At 43.7% G+C, this 27,942-nt stretch overlaps 2 protein-coding genes across 3 annotated transcripts; one reads left to right on the forward strand and one right to left on the reverse strand.

The window, feature by feature from the left end:
• The first annotated feature begins 9,647 nt into the window (after positions 1 to 9,647).
• On the forward strand, positions 9,648 to 12,244 carry LOC115049623 (fibroblast growth factor 4-like). Its single transcript, XM_029511993.1, has 3 exons — positions 9,648 to 9,939; positions 11,050 to 11,153; positions 12,068 to 12,244. Exons 1-3 carry the CDS (start codon positions 9,648 to 9,650, stop codon positions 12,242 to 12,244), a joined length of 573 nt encoding a protein of 190 aa, XP_029367853.1.
• Positions 12,245 to 13,301: 1,057 nt separating this feature from the next.
• Positions 13,302 to 26,952, reverse strand: immt (inner membrane protein, mitochondrial (mitofilin)). 2 transcript variants are annotated; one of them, XM_029512955.1, is made up of 14 exons: positions 26,819 to 26,952; positions 25,472 to 25,539; positions 25,182 to 25,371; positions 24,596 to 24,731; positions 20,269 to 20,361; positions 19,198 to 19,344; positions 18,931 to 19,064; positions 17,965 to 18,068; positions 17,706 to 17,841; positions 16,645 to 16,774; positions 15,559 to 15,782; positions 14,804 to 14,935; positions 14,457 to 14,586; positions 13,302 to 14,338 (listed from the first exon to the last, which is right to left on the reverse strand). In XM_029512955.1, exons 1-14 carry the CDS (start codon positions 26,858 to 26,860, stop codon positions 13,731 to 13,733), a joined length of 2,274 nt encoding a protein of 757 aa, XP_029368815.1. In that variant the 5' UTR covers positions 26,861 to 26,952; the 3' UTR covers positions 13,302 to 13,730. The 2 variants fall into 2 exon arrangements, with proteins under 2 accessions (XP_029368815.1, XP_029368814.1); XM_029512954.1 differs by having other exon boundaries at positions 19,198 to 19,347.
• Positions 26,953 to 27,942: the final 990 nt, after the last annotated feature.

Below are 27,942 nucleotides of genomic sequence, written 5' to 3' on the forward strand. Positions count from 1 at the left end.
ACCTGTTTTTGTTTTCATTATCTTCTTGGTGACTCCTGCATGTCCTCTGACTGCATCCATAAACCTCCCGGGGCCTCTCTCTGTCCTCTTGCCATATTATCCTACTCCAAATATAACACTCATTGTTCTTCCGTGCATGTCCAAGCCCTCAACTTTTTGAACGAAATGTAAGAAAGTGTAAGAAACTTAAAGTGACATGCATATGCTTTCCTTCATGTAAATGAGGGCTGTTTGAGGGGAGGGTACCCGAGAGGAGGAGGGTGTAGTACCAGACAGTTGGATCCACAGATGATTGAAAACTGTCAGATTGTCACGTAAAATGAGCATTACACAAACAGAAAAAGCTATAAAGGACAAAATTGACCCCCAGGATGACTGGATGACATACCCTTTATTCAAAATAAAAATTACTTCAGGAAAGTTTTGTTGAGGTGAAGAGGAAATTAAATACATTTCCAAGTCAAAATATTGTTGATTTTTTGTTTGTTTGTTTGTTTGTTTGTTTCAAGGTGAATTGTTTCACTTCTAGATAAGTGTCGTGGATGTGAGGCCTACAACCTGAACAGCCAGGCAGAGGAGGATGAGGAAGACGATGTCATAAGCTTCAAGAGGAAGTGCACTAAGAGAGGAATTCCAGAGGATTTTGTTGGAAATGGTGTTTCTTATTCTGATATACTTTATACATTTGAAATGTATAAAATTGGTTGATACAAATTTATATTCTATTTGTATAACTGTACGCAACCCAATCAATCGATTTTGTATCTTATACAGTCAGGTCCAATCCCACAGTGATGCCCACAGTCCCTCGGCCAGGTCCAGACATGATGACCGATCACAGCACAGTTATCTCAGCAGCGCTCCCATGATAGGCATAGGGATTTGTTGAATACGTTCATGCAAATTGGCTCACCCTGGCTGCCTGTTCACATTACACAGTGCACATTGCTTTGAAAAAGAAATCAGGTAATTGTGAATACGTTATTGCACCAGGTGGTTCACACATTGGGTGAATTCCAATATCCTCATCAGGCCCTATACACTGAACCTGCAATGATTTCATTCGGTTGAACTAGTGTGACTAAATTCCTGATTGGCTAATTCATGCCAGTTAATTATCTGAGGGTGGATAGGGGGGCAATGGAAACCATAAACTAAAAACCTATGAAGTCCTTATCTAGGAATTGATTCCCATCACGAGGAAATAGGATTACTTTGTTCACACTGCTCACACATCATGATGGGATGCAATTCCTAATTGCAGTGACAATGCAGCCTAAAGGCCACAATTTTCATCAAAGTGCTTTGCAGTTCAGCAAGTTTTAAAAAGGCACTCTAATGGGATGGTAATTACTGATCTATTGGCAGTGGAGAAGACATCTATGAATATTCTCATTCTTCATGTCATTGCTCTCTCTCTGACCAAGACAATGAAGAAAGACCCAGGTATTTAACATCTATGGGTGTGTTCAGCAAAAGTACTTGTGAAAGCACTTTCACAGGTACTTATGGTGAACACACCCACTGTTTTGGTCAAACTAGTGTGGACTTGTAGACCAACAAGCATGTGCTGATGAAGCCCCTTGGATAAGAGGCCATAGACAAATACAAATCCAGTTGCTACGAATCAATTTACGAATCAATTTTGAGAGAGTGGAGAAGACACTAATAGTACCACCTTCTCTCTTCCTGCACTGTTCTCTCTGTCCACAGAAACTGCTTTTAAATTATAGTTATGTCAAATGATATTTTTTTTGGACTTTTGTTTCTTTCTCCAACACTGCTGTACTAATAACAAACACAAACACAAAAACAATTGTGAACTAGCTAAACTTGCTATTCTAAATGGAGTATTGAAATAAACACATTTGTTGATTACAGTGTTCCAGAAAAAGGTCCTGCGCCTAGTGGTCGACATCCACAATTGCTTGAAGGAAACGCAGCATGCCTCTTCAGCTGTCCGTATGGACAGGATTGACACTATGGAGGACTTTGAGTTACAGGAGCAACACTTCTCTGATGCACAACCTTTGATACCCTAATAGGTTTTACAAGACTAGAAGTAATTGTTGTTGTTTTTTTATTTTATCCAAAGCGACCTGGCCAATAAATAATACAATGCATTTGCACATTCCTCTGGGGTGAGTCAGTCAACTTAGTAATGGATCTGTTATTCTAACAGGTGCTTGACAAGGCGTTTTTCTTTTCTTTAATTTGAAGGGAAAGGGGTAAAATGGGGAAAAGGCCTTTGGTGGGAACAAGGGTTTATAGAGCAATACAAGTTAAGGTATGTTGACCAGTCTATAAATAATAACATTTCCTTCCCTCCTGATTGAATAAAAAGCAATGCTAATTTTCTATCTCGATAGACTTTATTCATCCACAAGAGGGACTGAAGGTGTTATGTTTATAACATTAACAAAGATACAAAAGACAGAAAAGTTGAAAGTTGCTGAGATGGTGTCTGAGCACCACAAACATGTGGAGGTCGAAGATTCATTACTTCAGCCCATTCACGCCTCCATAGTAATGCCCCACCTATGAACGGACTTGAGCTTGCTGGACCTTCATTTGAGACCAAAACTGCCATGCCTCCCACTGCCTCCTCCTCTCCATACTCCTGTTTCTCTTTGTGAGATCAAGTCCTTTTGATTTGTTTTTGTTTGTGTTTTACCTCTGTTTGAATGAAAATTGAGAATGAGGCCTGAGTTCAACTAGAATGTAATTTCATTGTCCTTGATATGTCTGCCATTCAATAAAGATGAAAATGGGAATATTGAATTGTGATGTATTTGTATGTGGATAACTGTAGTTTCATGCTTCCAGAGGGTGGAGGACATGTTTTCTGTGCCAGTTAACTTTCCTGTAGCTTAGTTTGGCTCAGATGCAAGTTTGATCTATGTATGATACCTTTGTATGAGTCTTCAATCTGCTGCTGAGGGAATCAAATGGAGTTTTTGGGAAATGATCCAAGTGCCATTTCAGAAGGTAGCCTACTGTTCCAGATCATTTTACAAAGACTCTTTGTGAATATTGGAGATGCATACAAAGGTGTAATTCCTGTAAGCTAAAGAAAATGAATTGGTACAGAAAATATGTTCTCCACCCTCTTGAAACAATCATAGTAGTATAAAGATAACGTCTAATTTAGTCTAAATTCGATGTTGAAAAGGCACCCATGAATGACTACATTTGGACTATAAATTTCCCTTACATGGAGGTCCCACAGACATCAACATTAGACGTTCGGAAGACATCGCCTGGCATTGCTAAGCAACCCCTTCAGTGGACCGAAACTGGATGTCCAAAAATGAGACAGAAAAGACCTCACTACAACATCACATTGCACAGTGGGTAGACACTAAATATGCATGAACCATCACTGGGTCCAGAATTAAAGTGGGTATTTGTTTTTTTCAGGCAGTAGATATTTTGTCCAATGATATATGTTCTGCAAGGAGGATCAAACGGTGGGCAATGTTGAAGGACTGCTTATTTTTCCATTTAACTAGGATTACTTTCTTGCAGATGGCTACAACTACATGTATAGATTGGGATAGATGGGTTGGGAGGTTGATATCATTGGATTAACAATTAGGAAATGGGTAGGAGTTAGTGGGATTCTGTAGTCCAAGATGGATGAGAATTTCTGTGTGACCATTGAGCAGAAGTGCTTCACAGGTGAGGGTTGGGGTTAGGGTTAGGGTTAGCGAGAGCAGGTCAGCCACGCCTCCTGTAGAAAAAAACTGAACACAACACAAGGGGAAGGGGGAAAGGGAAAATAAAAAAAAACACAAACTAAAACCCAGCCCCTGACACCAGGACATCAGACATGTTATCCAGGAGAAGTATTTATTGTTGCCCTTTTGTATATATATTGCCCTTTGTATATATATATATATATATATACATTTTATTTTTATTTTTATTTTTTTTTTTTTTGGGGGGGGGGGTCAGTCTGCAGAATCTCATGCATTACTGGAAGTATTGTTGACTTAGGCTAGTTGATGGAGTAATCACAACATTAGGAAAATTTGTTATGAGGTTAAATGCCTCCTGTAATGATTTTTAGTTCTTGTAGGTAAAGTAAAATATAATCTGCATTAGACAAGGTACCTTTGATACTGTGGGACAAAGTGGATGAGAATACATCATTCGTCCCTGTTATGCATCTGTACTTTAATTTATTAATTTAGATATATTTTGTCAATGTGCTGGTTTGGGAACCTCAACGTCAAGTCAAAAAATGCGCTCACTAAAATTGTTAAGAAGAGTGGCAAGATTTCTATTGTGGTTGTGCACGGTGGATCATGATTCCTGTGTTGAAGATACAGTGGTCTGTGCTGTTGTACATGTCTGTTAAAGGGTTTGTGTCTTTTTTATGTTCTTGTCGACTACAAAACTAATTTCTCCCCTGGGGGACGTAATAAATCAAGTTGAAGTTGAACAAGAAGGTTGTTTCAATGCACCATCAGGTTCGGGGACAGGTTCATCACTGTTGTTTTGGCTTACAAGCTGAATGGCAGCGCAGCGTACCATGCCTTCTTGGTGGCCCTGGGAAGGGTGCTGAAAAGTGCTTCAACTGGGGACACCATAGTTCTACTGTTGAGACTTCAATGCCCATGTGGGCAGCAACAGTGACAACTGGAGGAGTGTGATTGGGAGGATCGCCCTCACTCCCCCGATATGAGCCTGAGAGTGTTTTTATTGGACTTATGTGCTAGAAACAGTTTGTCCATAACAAACACAATGTTCAAGTATAAGGGTGTCCATCAGTGCACGTGGCACCAGGACACTCTAGGTGTGTGGTCAACTATCGACTTCTGCTGTTGGAGGAGGACGCTTGACAGACTTCACAGACCCAAATGTACTGTGAATATCTGTTTGGAACACCTGGCTGGACCCTCTATCAGAGGGGTCTTCAATTCCCACCTCTGGGAGAGCTCATATGTAACACCATTTTAATCTTGTACGATGTTTGTATCTGTTTGATTTTTTAATCACTCCAGCTTTTTAAAATATTATTTCCTTCCAAAATTTGAACAATCCTGACATAGATTTAAACCACATTTCATTTTTATTTTTCAATTAACTTGTTTACTTTGTGTCTGAATACTGCTGTTGTTAAATCAAATCAAATGAAATTTATTTATGTTGTGCCAAATCATAACAAATTTAGATCAAGGCACTTTACACATAGAGCAGGTCTAGACAGGTTAAAGAGACCAAACATATCGTTCTAAGAGCAAGCACTTGGCAACAGTGACAAGAAAAATACTTTAATGGGTTATTAGAAAAAAGTCTATGAAGTGGATGGAATTTCATGTCATTTATTCTAGATATGTGGGCTGCAGTGCTCAAGTAATCAGCAGACATCCAGCTGACAGATGTGATCATGTCACTGATATGCAGTCTTCTTCACAGGAGAAGTGAATACGAGAATCCATTCCTCAACTTCTTCTCTTCTTCTCCATGAGCACAGCTCTGTCAGTGTCACTGTGTCCCCACACAGCTTAAGGGAAATTCTCCTGACAAGGGTTGATGTAAGAGCAAATGTTGGAAAATGGTTACCCACGTCACAACTACTGTGGGGGTTTTTTTTCCTGGTGAGCTGACTAGTCCTTCACATGTATGTACACATGATCTCTCATTGCCCAGGTCTCCCTTCCTTGCTCTGAACCCTCCGTGAGCAGTGCACTGACGCACCACATGTCACATGATATCAGCCCTCAGATGATGCACATTATGTTCAGACTGGGAAGGCCAACATTTGTTGGTATGAATCACTTTGTTGTTTGCACTGAATCTTCATGCTTGAGTTATTTGTATGATGACCAGAATAAGCAGTGAAAATCTAAATTTCCTGTGATATATATACATTGCAGACCAAAAGTTTGGACACACTTTCCTATTCATTTGAATGAGAAGGTGTGTCCAAACTTTTGGCCTGTACTGTATATATAAGACATCAGGAAATTTCAGCTTTTATCTCATTGTGTCATTTTCACACAAAATGCATCCTGTCAGGAGAATATCAGCACAATGTCGGAAAGGTAACAAGTTACCCCATGAGTTTCATGAGTGACAGTTATGAGATGTAACATGGCAGTCTGTCTTTCCTGTGATGTGTGATAACAACACATACACAGCCATATTCACAATGCTTTTTGTCAAAGAACAACTTATTTTTCCATCCCTCACATACCATACACAGGTATATACGGTCCACTGATTATGTGGTTGCCATGATTGATCAGGCATGGAAAAAACTGTCAAATTAGTGGTCCTAGCAAGGAAAACCAATAAACCACGTGGTAATGGGTTGCCAAGGCCATGGTTGTGGGGAGTGAAAGCTGGACTATGTGATCTGACATAACAGAAGAGCTACTGTAGCTCAACCTACTGAAGAAGTTCATGTTGGTTCTGTTAGAAAGGTGTCAGAACAAACAGAGCACTGTGTTGTGTATTGGGCTGTGTAGCTTCAGACCAATTAGGGTGTCCACACTGAGCCCTGTCCACTGAAAGCTATGAAAGTGCACACATGAGCATGAGCACGAGACCATGGAACAAAACTAGAAGATGTGTCTGGTCTGTTGGATAAGGCTTTCTTTCAGAACATGTGGATGGTCAGGTGTGTAGGTTTCTTACCTGGTGAAACTTTAGGTCCTGCCATTTATGTGGAAAGTTGTTCTGTATATTTTTATTGTTTTTAATTTGTTCCTATGAAGTATCTTTAAGCATTGTTATAAGTGGTCTCTTTCATCAGGATAATGCTGCCTCCCACACTGCAATAATGGTTCATGAATGGTTTGAGGAAAACAACTATTTCCAGGTGCTGACTTGGCTCTGAGTTCCCTACATCACAGTCCAGTCCAGCATCTGTGAAATGTTTTGGACAAACAAAGTCTGATCCACAGGCAGCCCATGTCACAAATACTGAGACTTAAAGTATTTTCTCCTGCTAACATCTGCAGCAAACTGCTATGGTCCAGATATCCCAGCCCAGCTTCAGAGGTCTAGCAGAATCCAGGCCTCTATCGTCATGGCTGTTCTGGTGCCAAAAGGGACCTACAGAATATTGGTCATAATGTTATCCAGGTAATTCTGGATTTTTTTGGAAGATAAACAGAGTATATTTAAGACCTTTCATCTCCGGTGTAATACTAAAAAACTATACTGAGGAGTCTGTACAAATCAAGTAGGACCAGTACTTGCTCCTTTGTGCAAGGAAGAGCACTGCCATAGTGCTAAAAATGTGTGCAAGTGCAAGTTTCTGACCAAGCACAGGGTGTGCTGTGCTTGGGACTGTGCAGCACAATTGGTATTTGTCAGAGGAAACCAGAATCAGTGGGCCCATCATTGTCACCCTGTTCTTTTCATAGATGACAACAAGTTCACTCTGAGCACATGTGACAGGTGTGAAAGACTTAATGATGAATGCTATGCTGTCTTGTAACATGAGACAAACATGACTGGTTTGGCAATCAGTGATGGTGTGGAAATGCATTTCCCTTGCAGGTTGAAACAGACCTCTACATTGAGCCACCTTGACCTAATGCAGGGGTTTTCAAACTTTTTTTTGTAATTTTTTTTGTCAAAGTCAAGGCACTTTACATGAAGAGCAGGTCTAGACCAAACTCTTTCTAAAATTATTTAAAGAGACCCAACAGATCCCACGATGAGCAAGCACTTGGTGACAGTGGCAAAGAAAAACTTCCTTTAACAGGCAGAAACCTCGAGCAGAAACAGGCTCAGGGGGGGCGGCCACCTGCCTCAACTGGTTGGGTTGAGAGAGTGAGAGAGAGAGAGAGAAAAAGAGAGAGAGAGAGAGCGAGAGGCATGGGGGGGTGTAGTGTAGGGTGCAATGGAACATAAGTACATAACAGTCCAAGTGAACATAATAAGAATTCACACATCCCTGCATTAGTGGCTGCAGTGGGCCTGTCTTGCACCGCACAGTTTCTCAAAGCAAGGTTGCAGGTTTGAAACTGCCACTCTCAAAAAAAGTCTTCAAAAGTCTGTATTTTGTTTTTAGTTCTGCGACAGCTGATAAGCCAATTTCACAGAGATAAGATGTAGCAAATAGAAGAAGCATGCCAACAGCTCTCTTGCCAATGGCAGCATGTTCCCTTTCCACTCCAAGCCAGAATTCATCCACTGATTGAGTTGTAAACCTCAGCCTCAAAGTGGTGTTAGAGGTCATCTCTAAGACCAATGAAATCTCTAAGACCAATGAATTGGTCTTCTTCAACAGAACTTAAGTCACCAGCCATTGCAGACAGAATGCAACATGCTCATTTTATTAAACAGAAAGGACAGGAGAGCACAGTAAATAGAACTAAACAAGGACATTTTTTAGACATAATTTATAAAGATATATCTTAAAACCAACCTGCTGTATTGAAAGGGTCCATACCGAGAGCTGCTAGATGGAAAGTATTTTACAAACATTTCAAGCAGTGATGTTATGTGCTTGTGCATGAGAGGGATAACATGAGTGATCCTATCGGTCTCCTCAGCCATTTCACTTATGTTCTCAGATTACTCAACACTTCCTCTGTCAAGCCAACTGCCCCACACCTGAAGTACGGCAGGTGGGGTATATATTTGTCTTTCCCTTTGAGCTGCAGATTTGCAAAGATGTTGCTCAGATATGCCAGCTTCAACATGTAATGCCTGTCCCATATTCCTGCAACACCTACTGGTCCCATATCTTCATTAATTCTGTGCTACAGCTCATCACCATCGCCGTAGCAAAATGTTCCTACCTACCTACCTATTATTGTGCATATATTATTGTGATAGTTGGCTGATTGAGAGAGTCAGAGCTTGGACTTCTCACCTTCACCGTTCACCTAGTGGTGCTGATATTTTAGATATTGGCTCCTCTAATTGAACAATTGTTCAGGTTGTTGAGGCAATGTTTACAGTTTGGTTATTGATCCTGGTTTTGGAGTGGTGCCCCACATTATTAATTGAATTTAATAATTTTGGCTTTCATAATTCCTAATTTTCACTGATAATTAGGAATTGTAACTGATAACCAAACACACCCTTTTCAAACCCAACACCCTTATCCAGATTCATGTTGTTTTCACAGAAAAGCACAGTTCACATGTCATTACTTTAAATTTCCTTGAAGTTTAAAGACAATGAGGTTGCATCAGCAAAAGAAACCAAGAGTGGGGTAGCCATCTTGATGTGATGTCTAACATAGTGGTATAAAGGAAATGACTGAAGGGCCATTCACATGTTCCCCTTGTTATTTTTTTTTTCTTGCGTGTTCCTCTTTGTTTTCTGTCACTTTGTGTTTTGACTGTTTCTAAGTTTGTGTGCTTCTCTAGCATTTGTGACTCACAAATACCAAGACAGCAGGTGGTATGTGATGTCATCTGGGCCACATATAAGTGTGCTATCTGTCTGTAGTATCTACCTGAGCAGAAAACTGAATCCCTGGTGAACTAGACCCTCATGGATTTATTGTTTCAAGATGTCTCAATATGCAGACTGAAGCTCCACTCTGGGTGCAACAGAGCACAGATCTTTTGTTTCTTTCATTACATGCATTTTTGACCATTGAAATTGAGTGATCATTTGACTGGGCTTTAAACACAGTAATTCTCTACCTTGGGATTGATGAGCCAAGGATGTCATCCCTGAGGTCCAAGTTACCACTGCTCCTGTATGGGATCCTCCTATACAGCTCTTGTGCGCCGCTCATAGTCATCAGTAGTAAAGGACAAACTCTGCAGAGTGCTGCGTTGCTGATCCAGGCTGCTGCCAGCTCCTGGGGCAAGAGGGACGTGTCAGCAAGCAGTGGAGAATACCTGCTGGGGATAAAGAGACTGAGACGACTTTATTGTAATGTGGGCATTGGTTTCCACATTCAAGTCCTACCCAACGGGAAGATCACAGGTGTGCACAATGAAAACAGATACAGTGAGTAATTAGTTATCAGTAATCAGTTATTTCTTCTCTTTGCATTACTTTACTTATTGATCTATTTTGGCAAGGCAGTTTGATATTGACCTGCTGTGATGTCATGTCATGCTGACATCAGCAGTGATTTCCACATGAGCTCAAGGCAGCTGCAAATTTCCTGCAAGACCAGACCTGGACATGGTGGCAAAGATCTGCATGTTTCCTGATCTAAAGCTCAGACAAATAGTGAGTTATTTCACAGTGGAAACATCAGAGGTGAGTCAGGACTCAGGCTCCTTCAAAATAAAAAATCCAATCTCAGGTGTAACAGAGGGTGTGGTCTTTGCTTGATTACTCTGACGTCTGTACTTTTGATCAGTGGGGAGTCTCCATCTACTGACACTAAGACAGCAGTGTGGAGGAAGGTGTTGAGGGGGGCATCTGGGCTCTCACTATAAGGGGTTCTAGATTTTTGCAATCTGAATGATGGGAAAGCAGCACTTTTATCTCTATTTATAAAACGGAAATGTGAAATCCTGCAATCTGATTGGTTGTGATATAATGTGATATAATGTGATATAATGAGTGTATACCACAGCTACTATTCTAAAGCCTTGCCACAGCATATCATTCCACATCAGGGAAAACTTCAGTTTTATGCTTTTATGCTCCGATTTGTGTGGGGGCTGAAGAACGCCCCTCAGCTGTGGTATAATGAGCGTATACCACGGCCTGCTGTGATGTATTGCTTAATCAATTTGCAGCAGACTTTTTGTGTTCCCTCAGAGCCATTGATGTCAGCACTGTTTACAGACTATAACAGTACAGGTAGACTACCTGACTGCTCATGAACATGGAGCTGTAACGACCTGTTCTCCACTGACGCCACTGTGGAATGGCTCGATGCCAACCCTGTGTCTCAGTAGTATGTAAGCAGTGGAAGACCATGAGAAGAACAAGTCAGGTCCCAGAACGAATCCTCCTCTGTGGAAAAACATGAAGCTCTCTCTACTTCCTGATAAGACAAGGGTGATTGTCTCTGTGTGTCTGTAACTTATTTCAGACAGAAGCTGAGTGTAGTAAAGAGCAAGGGTACCTTCATGTTCACCATCTTCTCTCTCATCTCAGCCCTTCTAGAAATTTCTCCGGTCGAGAGGGGAGTGGTAACTCTCTTTGGGGTGAGAAGTGGCCTCTTCGTTGCCATGAACAACAAAGGGAAGCTCTATGGCTCGGTAAGACTTGATCAGGGCCTGCTGATCTAAGATGAGTTTGCTATCTGGTACTCCTTGTTCTTAGGTTAACAAAGGTTGGCCATAGAGAACTTCACATCATGGCATTGTTCTGCAACCTGCTTGATCAGTGACCCTCTAGTGGTACGAAAAGGAATCACAACTAAATATAAATAAAATATAATATAATATATAATACAATAAATCTAAAACATGAAATACTATCAAATATATTCGAACGGAAGAACATTTATCATCAAACAATGGAAAGAAAATGACTGGTTGCCAGTCCATCACAGGGCCATATGTTTATCCTCTCACACTCACACTCAGACCGACGGACCCCGCGAACCCCTGTACCCGTAGGTAACCCACGCAAACACGGGGAGAACATGCAAATTCCGCACAGAAAGGACCCAGGCCGGGAACAGAACCCGCGACCTTCTTATTGTGTGGCAACAGTCTGCGAAGGGAAGTGTGGACCAAGAGAGAGCGAGTACTGAAGAGGACGAGTGTGGGCGGTGTGCAGGTGCTAACAGCGCCAGTAAAGCCCCCCAGAACAACTGCTATCAACAACCAACGACCTAAACTAGCGAGGAGAATTAACGAACACGATATTTTATCAATATTTACTAAGTACTCTAATATATTTTAGTGTTGGTCATTATGGTGGCACTTTGTGTAAAAAGAACCACTGTGCTAGATTAATAAGAACAGTAGCTGCTATAGGGCAAGAGCTGGTCTGCAGTCACATCCAGATTATACAGGTGCAGGGAGCAGAGGAAGAAAGAACAGAACCAGAGAGAGAAAAAGAGTTAGTAACACATATGAGTGGCAGATAGAAAAGGAGAGGGGGAGGCTACTGCATGCGGAGTTACTTGTTCATTGTTCTCTCTTCTTTCTCTTTATCCAAAAAGGGCAACTTCAATGATGAATGCAAATTTAAAGAGAAGCTTCTTGCCAACAACTATAACACTTACGAATCAGCTGCCTACCCTGGCATGTACATCGGCCTCAGCAAGACTGGCAAAACCAAGAGAGGCAACCGGGTTATACCCACCATGACCATGGCCCACTTCCTACCTAGGATGTGACCTTCAAAATCTATGTGGTGACAATTTTTTTCCCCCAACCCTCCTCAGAGCAGAATGACAACTCTGTTGTTTTTGCCCAAACATAAACCCGGCTCTGTTATGAGACTCAAGCAGTGAGCACTAGAAGGTGTGAACCAAGATTCCATTATAGAATATAGAGCAGTAAAATCAGGCTCCTCACCAGGAGCAAAAAGTACAGAGCATTAACAGCTCATGGCTTAAACCTACCAGTGCTAGACCAACAGCCTCCAGTTTGGTTTAATAAAGTCTACACATATATAAATCCAGCACCGCCAATGACTCCTCCTGAAACCTTTTCTATAATCAGCAGGCAATCACGCATTTGTATGGACCTATGACTATTTTGATCTAGTTGTCTCTTTTTTGTGCCCATGAAACTGACGAAAAAGCAGTGTTGTAAGTGGAGGTTGCAGCTTTGACTCCTAATGTTTACTCCTAGTCTGAGCATCTGAGGCAGCCTTTAATACCAGCTCTGAACAAGGCTGGAAGACAGTCTGAATAAGGCACAAATGTTAGTGCTTTGTGTTGTACAACTCTATTACGGATGATCCTCACCTGATAAACATTGTGCTGTAGCAGGGGGACAGCACTGCCATTGTTTTAGATTTAGATCCATGGATGAAATAACTTATTTGATTTTTATTGAATGTATCAAGCAAAGGAGTCATGTCAGTTGATCACACCCTGAGGGTCATGCCTACAGTCTTGGGTTTGAAAACAACAGTTTGACAAATGTGGTTGAGTTATAGTCAATTATCTCATCTGAATTAAAATAAATCTTCAAACCACAGCCCTGAAAGGTGTTTGATCATTAATATCATTAGTTTTCACACCCGTCTAGAAAAAGTGTTTGGCAAAATTAAGGATCAAACCTCATCCTAAACTCACCAATTTCTTTATCCAGAGGTGAAGGGAAACCTTTGGTTTTACCTTCTTTCTTTCTGTGGGGGTAGCATGCTACCCAGCAGCCAACATAGCTGCTTTAAGTTGGTCTTCCTGACAAATTGCAGCCTGAAGAAATGACACAGAATAATTGTTCATGATTTATTTAATGTGTGCAGTACTGACAAAAAGAATATGCAGCATGAACCATTCTTCAATCAGGGTTGGGTCAAATTTTTCATAACAAATAGAAATTCAAATAGGAAGTTACCCAGAAATAAATACCTTTACCAAACACACAATTGACAAATCTGGACCAAGATGATGCATCAGTTGTATTGTACAGATAATCATTCAGAGTGACCAAGTGCTTTACATCAAATAAACCTCTGCAGTGTCCCTGAAATTCAGTCACCTTAAAGGACCACAGCTGTGAAACTGAGTGTCTGAGACTGCCCCCCTGAACTCAAGATGACTGCATCTGCTGTCCAGTCCTGGCTACACAGGGCTTACATAACACTGACAGGAAGATTTTCAGTGGACTGCTCCTTGAAGGACTACCAGGTTAAATAAGAACAGCAGATTACGAAACCTGGGTGGTTCCAAGCCCCACAGCATTTGCATAAGCAGAAAGCAGACTGACCACCTGCCTGGTCTCTAGTGTGAGTCTGGCTTCAGTCAACCAATCCTCTACCACCCTCCTAGTCTCTCCTCTCAGCTGGTTCACAAGCTTAGCTGCTAGCTCCAAATCTCCATGCTCTAAGCAGTAACTAGCATATGAAAGAAGCTTGAACGGATCTAAGTCCTCACTAATCAGCTGGGTGGGTGGGGCTTCCTGTTGAGCCTCAAACAGAAGTGCTGCTTGAAGGTAAGACAGGAAGTATTGGTATAAGGAGTTATGAGATTCATCAATGAGGGCAACCCGGCGAGCCAGTGTACGCAACGAATTGAAGCGTGCACGGAGAGAGGCCTCGCTGTATACACCCCGCCGAAGTGATTCTTGTGGAAGCGCTGACACCAGAGCCAACGCAAAGTCACTTTCATGGCAGCTGTCTTGCACAACCTGAGCAACGCCATCGAGTGGAACAGTGGGCGAGTCAGCATTTGCAGTCTTCAGGGTGTAGTTGAGAGCCTCCACAGAGAGCCAGAGCTGGTGAGCTTTACGAGCCTCTTCCTCTGCCACCACATGACCTGCCATCCAAAAATAGAGGGGAAGTTCCATGATGGGTTTTGAAGATGTGCCAATTATTTAGTCCAGACCTCGACACAGTAAAAAGGGAACGCGAAAGAGTGTGTGTATATGTCTTACTGTGGATTGCCTCCTCCATCCCCTTCAGTCTAGCATAGGCAGTGTTAATGTCCAGAGTGAAGTTGTCCAGCTGTTCCTGGCTCAGCTGTCGGTAACGAGTCTCCTGCTCCAGCATCTTCTTTCTCAGGACCTTGACACAACCAGAGATCTGATTTAATGGGCTGCTAACAGCAGGTAGAAAGAAGTGGAGGCTCCACACCATAACCTAACTCTAGCCCAGATCAACCCCACCTGCCCAGATGACTTAGAGCCAGTACACTGAACAGTGGCACATGATATCCGTATGGTGATGCGTCGTATAGAGGTGAGGCAGTAAATTGTAGCTTTACTGCATGCAAGTGTGGTACCTGCTCAGCCTCAGCTCTCAGCTCCTGTTCCTGGACTTTCAGGACATCTTGAACATGGTCTGTGTGAGCTGCTGCCTGACGCCGGAGCTGAGTCCTCATCTCTGCCTCCATCACTTCCCGTAACTCTGCCAGCTATAAGCACACTGATGTTAGCCACCATTATTGTTGCCATAAGAAAACTTTCTTTGCTCAAATAGAACCTAAAGACATTCAGAAAACACCTGCATGAAGTTTAGTCCAGGAACTTGAGAACTTGATCCTTTAAATGAAAATCAACTCGCTCTATATCAGGCTTGGATTGTACAAATGCCATTGACTGTATGTTTTTAATAGGAGTCATAGTAAATGTATGAGTTCTCATTGAAGGGTGTGGCAAATTGTTAGTTTCTGTTGAAAAACCTGGCTAAAAAACATACATAACATTCAAATATTAAAAACAAATGTAAAATTTTAATATTTGTGAACACATTCAGTTTATTTGTGAACAAAATTCTAACATTGACTGTTTTAAAACAGACATTTGTGGAGTAAAGCTGCATTATTATGGAAGCAAAAACTCTACTTCGTTTGAAGGATCTTTCCCTGCTGTAAACATGTCCCACCATAACAACAGTGTCACTCTACTGGCCAATGCCAGATGCAGCTTTCATTATTCTGGTCAGTCTAAACATAAAATTGCTAATTTCCATTCATAACATCCCTAATATATCCATAATATGAATTACTGATGAGCCTCAGGGATGTCCCCTCTTTACCTTCCTCTCCTGTTCAAGCCGGGCTTCCTCCTTGACGTGCTGTAGGGCGGTGCTGACAGCTGTCTCCTGTGCCTTCTGGTCCTCCAGCCTTTGTTGCTCCAGAGCTGTGTTAATGTGGATTTGTGCCCTGACTCTCTGCTCAGCCAGTTCTCGATTCAGCTGGTCAATGCGACGGTGAGCATGGGCAATGAGGGCATTGAGGTCATCCGTTGACAGTTTCCCAGCTGACAGACAGACATACAAACATGCACATTGACAGTCAGTTATGAGCACATGGGATGTGTGCGTTAAGCCTGGTTTATGGTCCTGTGTTAAATCAACTGTGTACCTATGTCATAGGGTAGGGAGGCTTGCTGTAGCCCCCGGCGTAGCCTGATGTGCACCTCCCAAAAAATGTAACTAAGCGTCAAGGTGACGCAGATCCAGTGCAGAGCAAGAGGGCTGTGATTGGTTTGCTTGGTAGCAACACATTTCCGGTTCCGCTTCTTCTTCTGTTGCGATGTAGATGTTATAAGGATACTTTCTTCAATATCCAACAACTCCAACTCTAGCAAGATTCTCTCTCTCTCTCTCTCTCTCTCTCTCTCTCTCTCTCTCCTCTCTCTCTCTCTCTCTCTCTCTCTCTCTCCTCTCTCTCTCTCTCTCTCTCTCTCTCTCCTCTCTCTCTCTCTCTCTCTCTCTCTCTCTCTCTCTCTCTCTCTCTCTCTCTCTCTCTCTCTCTCACTCTCTCTCACTCTCTCTCTCTCTCTCACTCTCTCTCTCTCTCTCTCTCTCTCTCTCACTCTCTCTCACTGGAAACGTCAGAAGCTAAAGAAATAATCAATTAGAGCCAACGATAATCATTCCGGAAAGGAGCGCAGCCTCCTACTGCTCTGGTGGTGAATTGCACCACGACAAAATGGAGTGACAGAGAAGGTCGAAGGGTTCACAACAGCGTCATGGCAACGGCATAGATACGGCGTTGATTTAACGCAGGACCATACACCAGACGTGTGTGTGTGTGTGTGTGTGTGTGTGTGTGTGTGTGTGTGTGTGTGTGTGTGTGTGTGTGTGTGTGTGTGTGTGTGTGCGTGCGTGCGCTCGTACTCAGTCCTTTCCAATTGGCCTGGATCTCTGGAGTTAGGCTGCTCACTTCCCTCTGAAACTGTTTTTTGGCTTCATTAACTAGTTCACTATACTGGGAGACGATCTTGGCTTCTGACTCTGCAGACTGCACCTGCATGCATACAGCACATGGGATGTACGTGGGACACACACACACACACACACACACACACACACACACAGAGACACACACACACACACACACACACGCGCAGGTATAGAGGTTTAGTAGTGCTATGCTGCCATTCGCTTAAATGTGAGGAGCCCAAATATAAATCAGGTTTAGCAGATCATTAAGAAATTACTGTATTGGAAAGTAGATAATTACCAGTTGTGGGAAGGAGGTGATGAATATTTTTTAAAACTCTAATGCCATTGCTATTGAGACTTGAAGGTATCTATAGTTCGATGCATTTGTGATTTTATCAGGCTATGGTAGCGAAAAGACACCTGGTCTTGTGAACTGCTATTAATTATGTTATTAAGCTTTCATTTCAGTCTTGGTGAAACTTTTCTACGTTGCTGGAACACCATTTCCTTTCCAATTTGCATTGCAGTCACTGTATCCCCAGGTTCAAAGCTCGTCAAGGGGCCTATGCTTTGGGTCATTCCACTCTCTCTTTCCATTTCCTGTTGGCCTTTCTGACAATTTCTGTCTGACATAAAGGCATAAAAAGCTCCCAAAAATACATAAAATTTAATCCACATTTAATTTTTACATATATATTTAATCTAAATCTGAAATAGTGGAACATCCCAGCCACCAGTATTTCCATCACCTTGGATAAGGTCAACAGTTACTTGTAAATTCTGCCTTGAGGGCTATCTCACAAAATACTATCAAAAAAGATGGTGTTTGGTGATATCATGAAGCTGAATGGGATTATTCAGATGTAATATTCACTAACTTCAGGATGAGGTTTTGACTTGGATTTTCCAAAGAAGTATTCTCCCCCCTACATAAAACAAAGCAGCTGATTCTTACCAGGAGACACACATAACCAGTAAGTAGGCCGTGGATAGTATGAAAACACCATCCTAACCTTAGAGACGACTTTATCCAAGTCCACTGTCATCCTGTGGAGGTTGTCTTCTGCTGCTAACACCAGGGGGCGAACAGAAGACACCTTCAGATCTTTAGAATGGTCGATCACTGACCTCAATCTGTCCAAGGCCTCTCTGCAAGGGGAGATGGGGGGAGAGAGGGGACACAGAGGTGATGGGAAATCTCAGTCTGCTCTGAGAATGGTGACCATGTCATGACATGATGAACTTGTGTGTGTGTGCATTTTTGTGTCTTACTTGGCCTTCAACAGGGCTGACCCAGCATCGTTCAGTGCACAGGTTCTATCATGAAGAGCAGCTTCCAGATCCTTCCACTGGTCTGACTTCTCCTTGGGAGGAACCTGCATTTAATGAGACCTGCATGATTTTCACAGGTCTCAACCATTCTATGTCTTCTTCACTGTCCCTAAGGTCTGTCTCCAAACAGCTTCACCACTGACTGATGGTTTGTGATCACAAAACTAAAATGTTGTGATCATGGGCTGACGACTGTATAGTTTGTGTGAGAAAGCCCTACAGGTCGAGTCTCTGTGGCACCATCTGTTGGTGGGGGGGAGGGGTGCTGTTTTGGGCGAGTCTGGGCATACCTGGTCACATGATCTGCTCACTACCTGCTCTGCCGCTGGTCAGTGTGGCTATGTGCCTTTTACCCTTTGTTTGTGGATAATTATTTTCATTCCAGTGTGTGATACTAATGCATTTAACTTAGCTCTTTTTGTAATTGTAACCATGTTTTTGGTTAACTATTTAATTTTTTACTGTGATTTACATCCAATATAAGGCTCCTACATTGTTGCATATGGCAGTTTCTTTGGGAATGCTAATTGATATTTTACGAAATATGCAGAGCATTAATTTGTAATTTGGTCTTTGGTTGCTTTCTTATTTTCCAGACCACACATACATATTGTACAATATTGTTGAAGTTCAACAAGCTTTATTAAAGAAGATAGATTTGATCTCCCCCTCTCCAAGTGCCTTGACTAACTGAAATCATCGTCCATAATCCACCACCTCAACGAGCAAGCCTTCTTTCAGAGGCTCGTCTTTGAACAGCTGTCTCCAAATCCAAACAGATCCTCCTGAAGCCAGGTCATAATTATCAGCCAACCAGAAAGTGGAGACCATCTATTGATGCCACAATCCCTGTATCACAATGGACCTGGATCTGGCAGACGTCAGACCTGGAGCAGGACTGTTTACCTCTGCCTCCATGGCCTCCCTCAGTTTGTGTGTGTGCTGGGTGATGGCCTGCAGAGCTGCCTCGTGGGCTCCTATGGCCTGAAGTGTTGCCGAAGCTGAGCCTGACAGAGAACCCTCAAGACTGGCTGATACAGCTGGGTGGAGGGGGGAAGACAGATACACATCATTAACAGAGCCTTGAAAATAATCAGTCAATTAAGTTTTACATGAGATTCAGGAAGGAAGAGTCATTATCTGTCCCCATTTGTGTGTATTGATGCAGCCCACCTGCAACCAAGTTCAGCTCTTCCTGGTCTTGTTGTGCCAGTCTAGCTGTCACCTCCTCCACTGGACGCTCTCTGATTGGTTCAGCTGCTGCAGGTGAATCAAGATGGCCTGCTGCTGTCACTGATGTGTCATGACACTCTTTGCACTCTTCTGGAAATAACACAGACACACACGCATACACAAAAATTACAAACAAATTTTATAGGTGGATTGGTGGCTAATGTCTCAGGGTACTGAGGAAAAACTGACTTCTGGGATTAGGAAAACATCAACTGTAGCAAAGCATTAGCAACATGTGACAGTCTCTGTGTCTGGAAGGAACATATCCTTCCAAGAGCAAGCAAGATAGCCTGGAAGGTACCGGGTCGAAAAGATATGCTGATGATTTAGAGGATGAGACTACAGAAACTAGCTTAGAGAGACTTAAAGGTGAAAAAGAATCCAAATACAAAGTTTGAGTTTGAGAATCTGCTTTTGATTCAATTGATAGTAGATTACTGCCAATTGGAGATAAGAGCTGGTGAATTTGGCTCTGATTATTTTGACTAAAAAAAAAACAAACAAACAAACCATAAAACAGAGCTTTTCTTATATTTTGAGCTTTCTTTCCAGGCTAAGTAGAATGCTATATTACTGGATCTGCTGCAGCTATTTTACAATTTCCATGACACAGCTATACAGTATCAATATTTAGATCGATCTGCCTACCTAGAGACTGAATATTCTCCTTAAATTTGGTCACAGCACTTTCAGATAAACATTTGCTACAGCTCAATTTATTCCCAAATGGTGTGCTGCAAATTATTGCAAACTCTATTGTTATTATGTAATGTTAATAAATTACACTCAGCTTAGATACTAATTGAGAGTTTGTATTTTGTGATTCTGGCTTTAAGCTGAGTCATGTCACACAACAGCTCAGGTGTGGAGAACACTCAAATGTGGAGCACAGACTGTCAGGTAATCAGAGTTGGTTGTCATCCTCTTCAACTCAAACAACCCAAACGCTTCCACTAATTGAATTAAATTCAGGTTGAGACATTTGAGCATCCTACATTGGACACATGATACCTTTGGCTGCTGCTGCCTCTGTATCACAGGGAGCAGGGACTGATGGGACCTCACTGATGGCTGAGATGATATGAGTTGCCTCCACTGAAGCCTCTAGAGGGAACACACAAGTCGACACAGCACATGGTTTCAGCTCCAGCTACAGTAGTTCCCACAGAGATTCACGTGCCTGCACTAATCTACAGGATGCTACAGCAAGACAGAGATAACTTACCCTGTGATGCCTCTTTGGATGCACAAAACAGAGCAGGCATTAAAGAATAATTATTTCTTACTCAGTAGATCTGTCTTACGTTTGTGCTTTGTCACAATTGTCAAAATTATCTAATCCAACTGAAACAGTGGATCAGTGTGATAAGGAAAGATATTTACTATTGTTTATTAGGGGCAAATGATAATTTATCAACATATAATGCAATAAAAATTGCTTTAATAACAACGATACTGTTTTTAACATGTATGCAATATTTTTATGTAAATTATTTACAGCATCTGTCACTGACTGAGTTCCATTAACCAAGGTTCTATGAATCCGGAATGACCGCCAGAGTCAGAGCTTTAAGCACTGAATATTCCCCTTCGTGCATGCGCAGTTCGAGCATGTATACCAACAATATCACCTGTGACCTCTGGGTGACCTGGAGGAGACTATATCTTCCGGTTTCACCTGAGGATCGTTTCCTTCATAATCTTCTCGCGAGCACACAAGGATCCTGAGTGACAGAGAGCTCTGGCCGTCATTTGGGATTCATAGAACCGTAGTTACATTCGTGACTTTCATTCTATTTCATCCCTGCTGACCGCCAGAGGCAGTGCTTTAAGCACTGAATGACTCATACGAGCAGAGTCACAAAGAATCCAGAGTACTCCGGCCGCAGGACCACAGCCAGTGGATGGTCAGTGGCTACATTCACCCTGTAGAATCTGGAGAAAGTGTCCGGAGATGCCCACGAAGCCGCGGCACAAATGTCCTCCAGGGATATTCCTCTCAGGGCAGCCCATGATGTAGCAACACTCCTGGTAGGCACAATAGTTCAGGTTTGTCCCCTCCATCTCCTGGAGGAGGGTTGTACTGCGCAAGCCGAATAGGCTGGTTGAGGTGAGTGTGGGACAGCAACTTAGGGAGGAACGCTGTGTTCAGCCACAGAGTGACCCCTGAGCTATCTGAATTCCACCTTAAGCACGAGTCACTGACTGACAGGGCGTGCAGCTCACTGACACGCTTTGCAGGGTTAATGGCCAGGAGGAACGCAGTCTTACAGGTAATCCACTTCAGCTCTGCTATTGCCAAGGGCTCAATTGTTGGCCGGCGTAGTGCAGCCAGGACTAGTCGAAGATCCCATGGTGGCGTTCTCTTGACCCTCGGAGGATGCAATTTCTGAGCGCCCTTCAAGAAGAGGGACACCAGACTGTGGCTCCCTACTGTACAATTGTCAACCCTTACGTGTCGACAGGATATTGCTGGCATGTACACTTTTAGCGTTGAAGGAGACCGACCCTCATCCAGGAGGAACTGGAAGAAGTCAAGGACAGTTGGCACAGAGCAGCACACAGGGTTTTCATCACGACTCGTACACCAGTCTGAAAACAGTATCTATCTATTCTCATACTGTAGACGAGTGGACGGCACTCTTGCGTTCATTATGGTGTGTCTGACAGGGTTCGCACAGAAGCTCAACAGCGGCTCGGGCCCTCCAGCCACCAGACATGTAGTTGGAGACGTCGTGGATCGGGGTGCCAGATTCGCCCTGCCAGTTGGGACAGGAGATCTCTCCTGTTGGGAAGGCGCCACTGCGGACCACGACAGAGTCCGTGCAGCAGAGGGAACGAGGTCCTCAGTCTCCCATGGACCACCACCCATGGGCTTCCCTGCCACACTACACCCCATCCTGAGGGGCAGGCATCTGTAGTTTGAGTCTCCCTGCGAGACAGAACGCAGCCCATAGGGACACCCCTGAGCATGTAGGCGAGGACAGCCTGCCGTAATAATCTGAGCTTCCTGCACCTGTGCCGCTTGGCATCCAGGTGAAAACTGTTCAGCCATCTCTGCAGGGGGTGCAGTGACAACAAGCAGTTAGGACATCTACTATCATCAGCATGTGGAAGGGTATGACCTTCATAAATCTGTTTAGCCCTCTGAGGTCTAAGATCAGGCAAAAGCCACCAGTCTTTTTTGTCACAAGGAAATAGGTAGAACCCTCTGGGATGTGACAGAGGATCCACAACCTCAATGGCGCCTTTGGCCAGGAGAGCGAATAACTCCTGGTTCAGTGCAAGAGCCTTCGCCGGGTCGCTGACGGAAGTCATTCTGACCCGGCCGGATGTGGGGGGCCTGTGGGGGAATTGAAGTTTGCACCCATCGGTCAAGGTGGCAACTACCCACGGGTCTGAAGCCTGAGCGGCCCACTGCTGAAGCTGCTGATGCAAGAAATACCCGACCGCCAGCCCTAAGGCCTCAGTGTCTGGCCCCCCGGCCCCTAGGATCCCTAGTGGGGGGACGAGCAGGGTCTGGGACACAAAGTTGTCTGGAGGGCAGGTGGGTGGAGCCTCGAAATTCCCTGGCCGGTCTCTGTGCAGGACGCTGGACATTACGGCGGCCATTGGATTGGGTTGGATGAATTAAGCGGGTGTGAGAGGCAGCCAAAGGGCCCCTTGGCCTGCTGGCATCAGGCTGGTGAGCCGCGAGCATGGACCTCAACTGGGTCAACTCAGGAGACAGCTGCTCCACCTTAGAAGAAAGCCTGCTATGATCAGACTTCGCCTTCTTCCTGGGGTGTGTGGCTGCTGCCGCCACTGCTCAACGCTTGGGAGCGTCTCAGAGAATCCGGAGGCGGCTGGCCCAATGGGGGGAGGTCACACCCATCTTCTGGATGTTCCACCTCTGCCAGTCTTGCAGTCGTCACAGCCCATGGTAAGTAGCTGCAGTTCATGCAGGGATTGTCGGAAAGTGCATCCCGCAGGTGCTCAGGGCCAGGGCTTGTGGGGCAGAGGTCTTGGCCGTCCTCCGGTTGTACAGGGGCCCTCACAAGATTTGCAGAAATGGGAGTCATCCATTGTGGTGGCTCCAAGACTGCTTAGATGCTCTTGCTTGCTGTCCTATAGGGGCCTTTTACTGGAGGAAGGGGGCACGTACGCCGCCTGTACCTGGCAATGGACTCAGTAAAGATCAGCGACCACTTGGACAATCTGAGCGTGAACGCTATGGGCAGGCCAAGTGTGGGAAACCGAATGCTGAAGGGAGGAAGCGCGTATGCTTCCTATGCCAGCAGAAGCCCAAACACAAAAATTAATCAGCAACACAAGCTGATACAAAAGAAAAGAAGCCACTGCACTGTAGCCCTTACCCAATCAGGATTCTCAAGTTTATTTAACAGATTAACTTAACTAATTGGAGCACTGACGCTACAATTAACAAAAAGCAAACCATGTGCTGGGGGGAGGCAGCGACCATGCAGCCTGTACCAACAGAGGTTGACAAACCACACTCATCCATGGATGACGCTATAAGCTACCGCTAATAGAGAATCCACGTTGGGCACCGGGAAGCGCTCACACAACCCACAAACTAGCGTCAGCTCGAGCAACTAAATTATATGCTGGGAGAAGGATGCGCGAATGCCATCGCCACCGACAGGAAGTTAATAAGCAGAACAAAGTAAACTGCAAAGAACTAAGAATATACTCACCTTGTCCCGAGAGGGAAGTGAGGGGACGAGAGAGCGTTGCGGTGTCCCCACGAACCTAACACAACTAATTGAAAAGAGAGATATCGCCATCGCAGCTCCTGGAGGGCGAGCGGTCGCTGCTCCGACCGACGACGGTCACAGAACTACTAGCGACAGAATAGGGTAGCTGTAGTGAAGCAGGCCGAATGCAGCTCAGTGCTTCCAAAAACAACCTGCACGCTAGAAATAAAAAGGAAACGATCCTCAGGTGACACTGGAAGATATGCTCTCCTCCGGGTCACCCAGAGGTCACTGGTGATATTGTTGGTATACATGCGCGAACTGCGCTGGTGTTGAATGCACTTAAAAAATTAAAAAAATAAAAAAATTTAAGAAAATAATTCTATGTCAAGTATATGCATGTCAAGTGTGTATCTGAGGGGAAAAAACAGCTGCTCCAGAGTTTTCATTATGTGTGAAGAAAGAGCCGCCAGACTAATTCTGTGAAGGTGCTACAACCTCTAGCAGTGGCCATCAATCACCATGGTAACATGACTACATTACAGGAAAGAATCGGGTAATGGTAAAATATTTCCAGTCTGAGTTGATGACATCACAGCAGCAGAGTGAGGCAGCAGCTATTACAGTGGAAAGTGACTTACCCTCCAAGCTCTGTGCAGACTGTATTGGGACAGGCTCTGTCTCTCTGGCTAGACTCTCTGCTTCCTCCATCACCTTTTTCTCTGACTTGCCTTTTGGAGCTTTCATCTGTTTTTCCATCATGGAAGGAAGCTGGGCCTTAAACACCAAATAAGAGTTTTTTCAGACGTAAATGATATTCAGTTCTATGCAAAGTCCTATCAAACAAAGCACAAAGAATGTCATGGCTGGCAGAGACAGTGGAAAAGACCTTCTCCCTCTTAGAGTACATTGACTTCTGAAATGAGTTAGAGTGGCAGGGTGTTAGGAAGTTCACTGTGTACCAGGACCATTAGTTTGATAGTCCTAGTCCATGGGAGACCCCTCTCTCTAGGTCCCTCTTGTTTTCCTGAAACCCATCTTCATCTAATAACCTTCACTCTATATTGCTGAGTGCTGACTAGTTGCTGGTGCTGAGACACGGTTATATCTGATAAGGGATGGCTAGAGACACCTCTTTCTCACATTGCTAGGGTAACTAGGCAACACTGAATACCTACCCTTTTCATCCCGTGAAGACACTGCAGCACATCACATTAAAATGCTCACCTGTTTCTTGACTGGGAAACTAGCATCTTGAGAAGCTGGTCCTAAAGCCAGATCAAACAGCCAGTGTGAGTAGGGAACATTGCTCTCCACAGCTACTCTGAACTTGTGGTCCCATTTAGCGTAGAGTATTGCTCCGCCAATACCGCCACCTACTGACACCAAGCCAGCAGCAACCACTTTAGCAGCACCACTGTGGTGGAGGAGGACAGAAAACAATCAGAGCATGTTGACATGCTTACTGTCACAAAGTCAATGAGGGGGGGGGGGGGGGCAATATGTTTGTGTCTTACCCAGTCTCTCCTGTGGTGTAGTGCCGGGAGTGCTGCAGACTGATTAGAGGAGTTTTCCCACAGTGCTTCTAAATAAAGAATGGGAGAGAGTAAGTAGGAGAGTACACTAATACTGGCTATTACTGTTTTATGAAATGTCATCTTCCAAAGGCTATGAACACTTCTCTGAGGAATGAAACCTTTGATACTTCTATAGCATTAATGTCAAACTTAGATTTGTTCTATAAATAGACTATAGAGAGCTACCTTAAACCCATATTGACCTTTAACATCTACTTTTAGACTGTAAGGACGTTTAAGTTCTACCGTCAGACTGAATGGCCCTTTCAACCTACAGTGACATTGAACACATCAGCTGGTTAAACCCACCAGACCCCTTTATGTGATATGAGCTATAACTTCCTTTTTTGACTAACCAGCTGCTTTGTAGTTTTTTGGTGTTTTTTTTTTTTTTTTTTAATCACAAACTGACCCAATCTGAGCTTTGAAGTAATGAATCCCCACATCACCATAAAATTTACACACAAAGATAGGTAACCACAGGCACCTGATTTGTTGTCAGCTGAATCTTAGATGATCTGTAAACACAGGTTTGTGTACAGATGCAAGTCACACAGATCATGTAAAAGGAATTTATGCAGGGGTCAGGTGTAAAAAAAAAAAAAGACATACTTGTGCTACATTGCACTCCTGGTGCTGGTATTTCAAAGTTAAAAAAACAAAACAAAACATTGGTACATGGAACATTATAAAAACATTACAAACCCAATGTGAGCAACAGAACTAAATGTTATGGTACATAGAACCATTATTTAACATAGCCATCGTAGTGGCTGCACTTTGTGTTTGCTTTATCATCGTACACAGTAATGACATTGTCGGCGTTTAACACTAGATGGAGCTAGCACCAATAGTAAGGGGGGCCTGGGGGCCGCACTACAGTCCTGGTCCCGGTCGATCGCCCAGATGACTTCTACGAAACGCCACAACGTATCTGAGTCTCGTTGGAAGCCGTCATGTTGCGGCAGATCCGTGGGAGCGAAAAGTCGGACTTCCTGGGGCTGACCAACTGTTAGCTGATCTCGCTCTCGCTAGCGTCCTTCTTAAAACATCTGTCACTAGAAGCTAGCAGCTAGCTATCTATAGCAAGCTTTGACATTGTGTGCGGTCCTGCTCAAATTTTCCCGATTGTAGCTTGACCACTGGTTAATGTAAGCCCTACAGTGTTACGTTAGTTCGTGCTTAAGGTCAACACATCGAGCCTGGCCGCGGGTCACTAAATGACAACAGGCAAAAATCTAACTTGGCATTTGGCAGTAAGGAGGGGAGGTTGGCTGCGACTCTTACCCAGGCTGTAGCGTTAGCTCTTCTCAGACAAGCCCTCAGCATGGTCCTCGGTCGCCTGGTTTCCAAGTATGGATTACTTTAACCTGCACAGAGCAATGACTCCTTTTTCCTCGCTTTCCTCTTCCTGACCGCTGTTCTTCTTCTTCGTGGTATCTTCGGTAGTTTGAACCACACTGCCCCCCCCCAGCGCCTGTGGCCGAGAGGGGCAGTGCTCAATTCAATTCATCGTTTATTTCAGACCCAGATGGATCCATATCACAATAGACAGCACAACAAAAAAGAAGTACAAGAAATACGAGAGAAAAGTACACAGCACTGTAATATAAAAAAGGAGAAGAGTAAAATACAAAATACAAAGCACAGAGCCTTCCCCAATTCAGTGTTCATACTGACATGTTCTGAAATGATTCCACAGTCTGGATGTAAATCTGGCAGAACTGCGCAAAGGGTTGATCAGGACAGCAATTAGATAATTTTCTGATTTAGACACCCTACACATAAATTTATACACCAGATTGCGTAGGACAGCAGAACAGGTAGGTGCCCTTATACTGACAAATATCTCACTCATACTGGAGCTTCTTGAGGCTCTCAGCAGTAGCCTCATACTGTCATTGTAAGCCACTATGAGCTTTCTCATACTGCCCTGCTTATAGCAACACCACAGGTGGGCAATGCACAAGGGTGTACAATACGTTCTGAAGAGAGAAATCTTTACAGGCACAGCTCTCATGTTAAACTTCCGACACAGCGTGTTTGCTTGCGCGTAGCGCTTACGACGCTGCCAATATATATCTTTGCCGATTGATTTTTATCAAATCAAATCAGATTTATTTGTATAGCGCCAAATCATAACAAAGTTACATCAAGGCACTTTACATATAGAGCAGGTCTAGACCAAACTATTAGGCAGGAACATGTTGTTGCATGAAGTTCATGGAGTTGAGCTGTAATACAGAATTCATGCTATATGGGACCAGCAGGTGTTGCAGGAACATGGGATGGAGATGAGTCACCACCTGCAGGATGAGGACAGGGAGAGAGAGGAGAGGAACTGGGAGAGACAGAGACTTTGGCAGAACATGGTTAGTAAATGCAGTATAAATGCTTAGAACTGGGTGAAA

The sequence above is a fragment of the Echeneis naucrates genome, chromosome 10 (genome assembly GCF_900963305.1).
Source record: "Echeneis naucrates chromosome 10, fEcheNa1.1, whole genome shotgun sequence".
Taxonomy (NCBI): domain Eukaryota; kingdom Metazoa; phylum Chordata; class Actinopteri; order Carangiformes; family Echeneidae; genus Echeneis; species Echeneis naucrates.

Excerpts from the sequence above, each read along its gene's own strand:
- LOC115049623 (XM_029511993.1), top strand. The coding sequence starts at position 9,648 with ATGTCATCCCTGAGGTCCAAGTTACCACTGCTCCTGTATGGGATCCTC. Across the intron at positions 9,940-11,049 it reads GCACAATGAAAACAGATACA|CCCTTCTAGAAATTTCTCCG; the intron begins GTGAGTAATTAG and ends CTCTCATCTCAG. Across the intron at positions 11,154-12,067 it reads AAGGGAAGCTCTATGGCTCG|GGCAACTTCAATGATGAATG; the intron begins GTAAGACTTGAT and ends TTATCCAAAAAG.
- immt (XM_029512954.1), bottom strand. The coding sequence starts at position 26,860 with ATGCTGAGGGCTTGTCTGAGAAGAGCTAACGCTACAGCCTGG. Across the intron at positions 14,587-14,803 it reads TGAGAGCTGAGGCTGAGCAG|GTCCTGAGAAAGAAGATGCT; the intron begins GTACCACACTTG and ends GGTTGTGTCAAG. Across the intron at positions 14,339-14,456 it reads GATGGAGGAGGCAATCCACA|GTCATGTGGTGGCAGAGGAA; the intron begins GTAAGACATATA and ends TTTGGATGGCAG.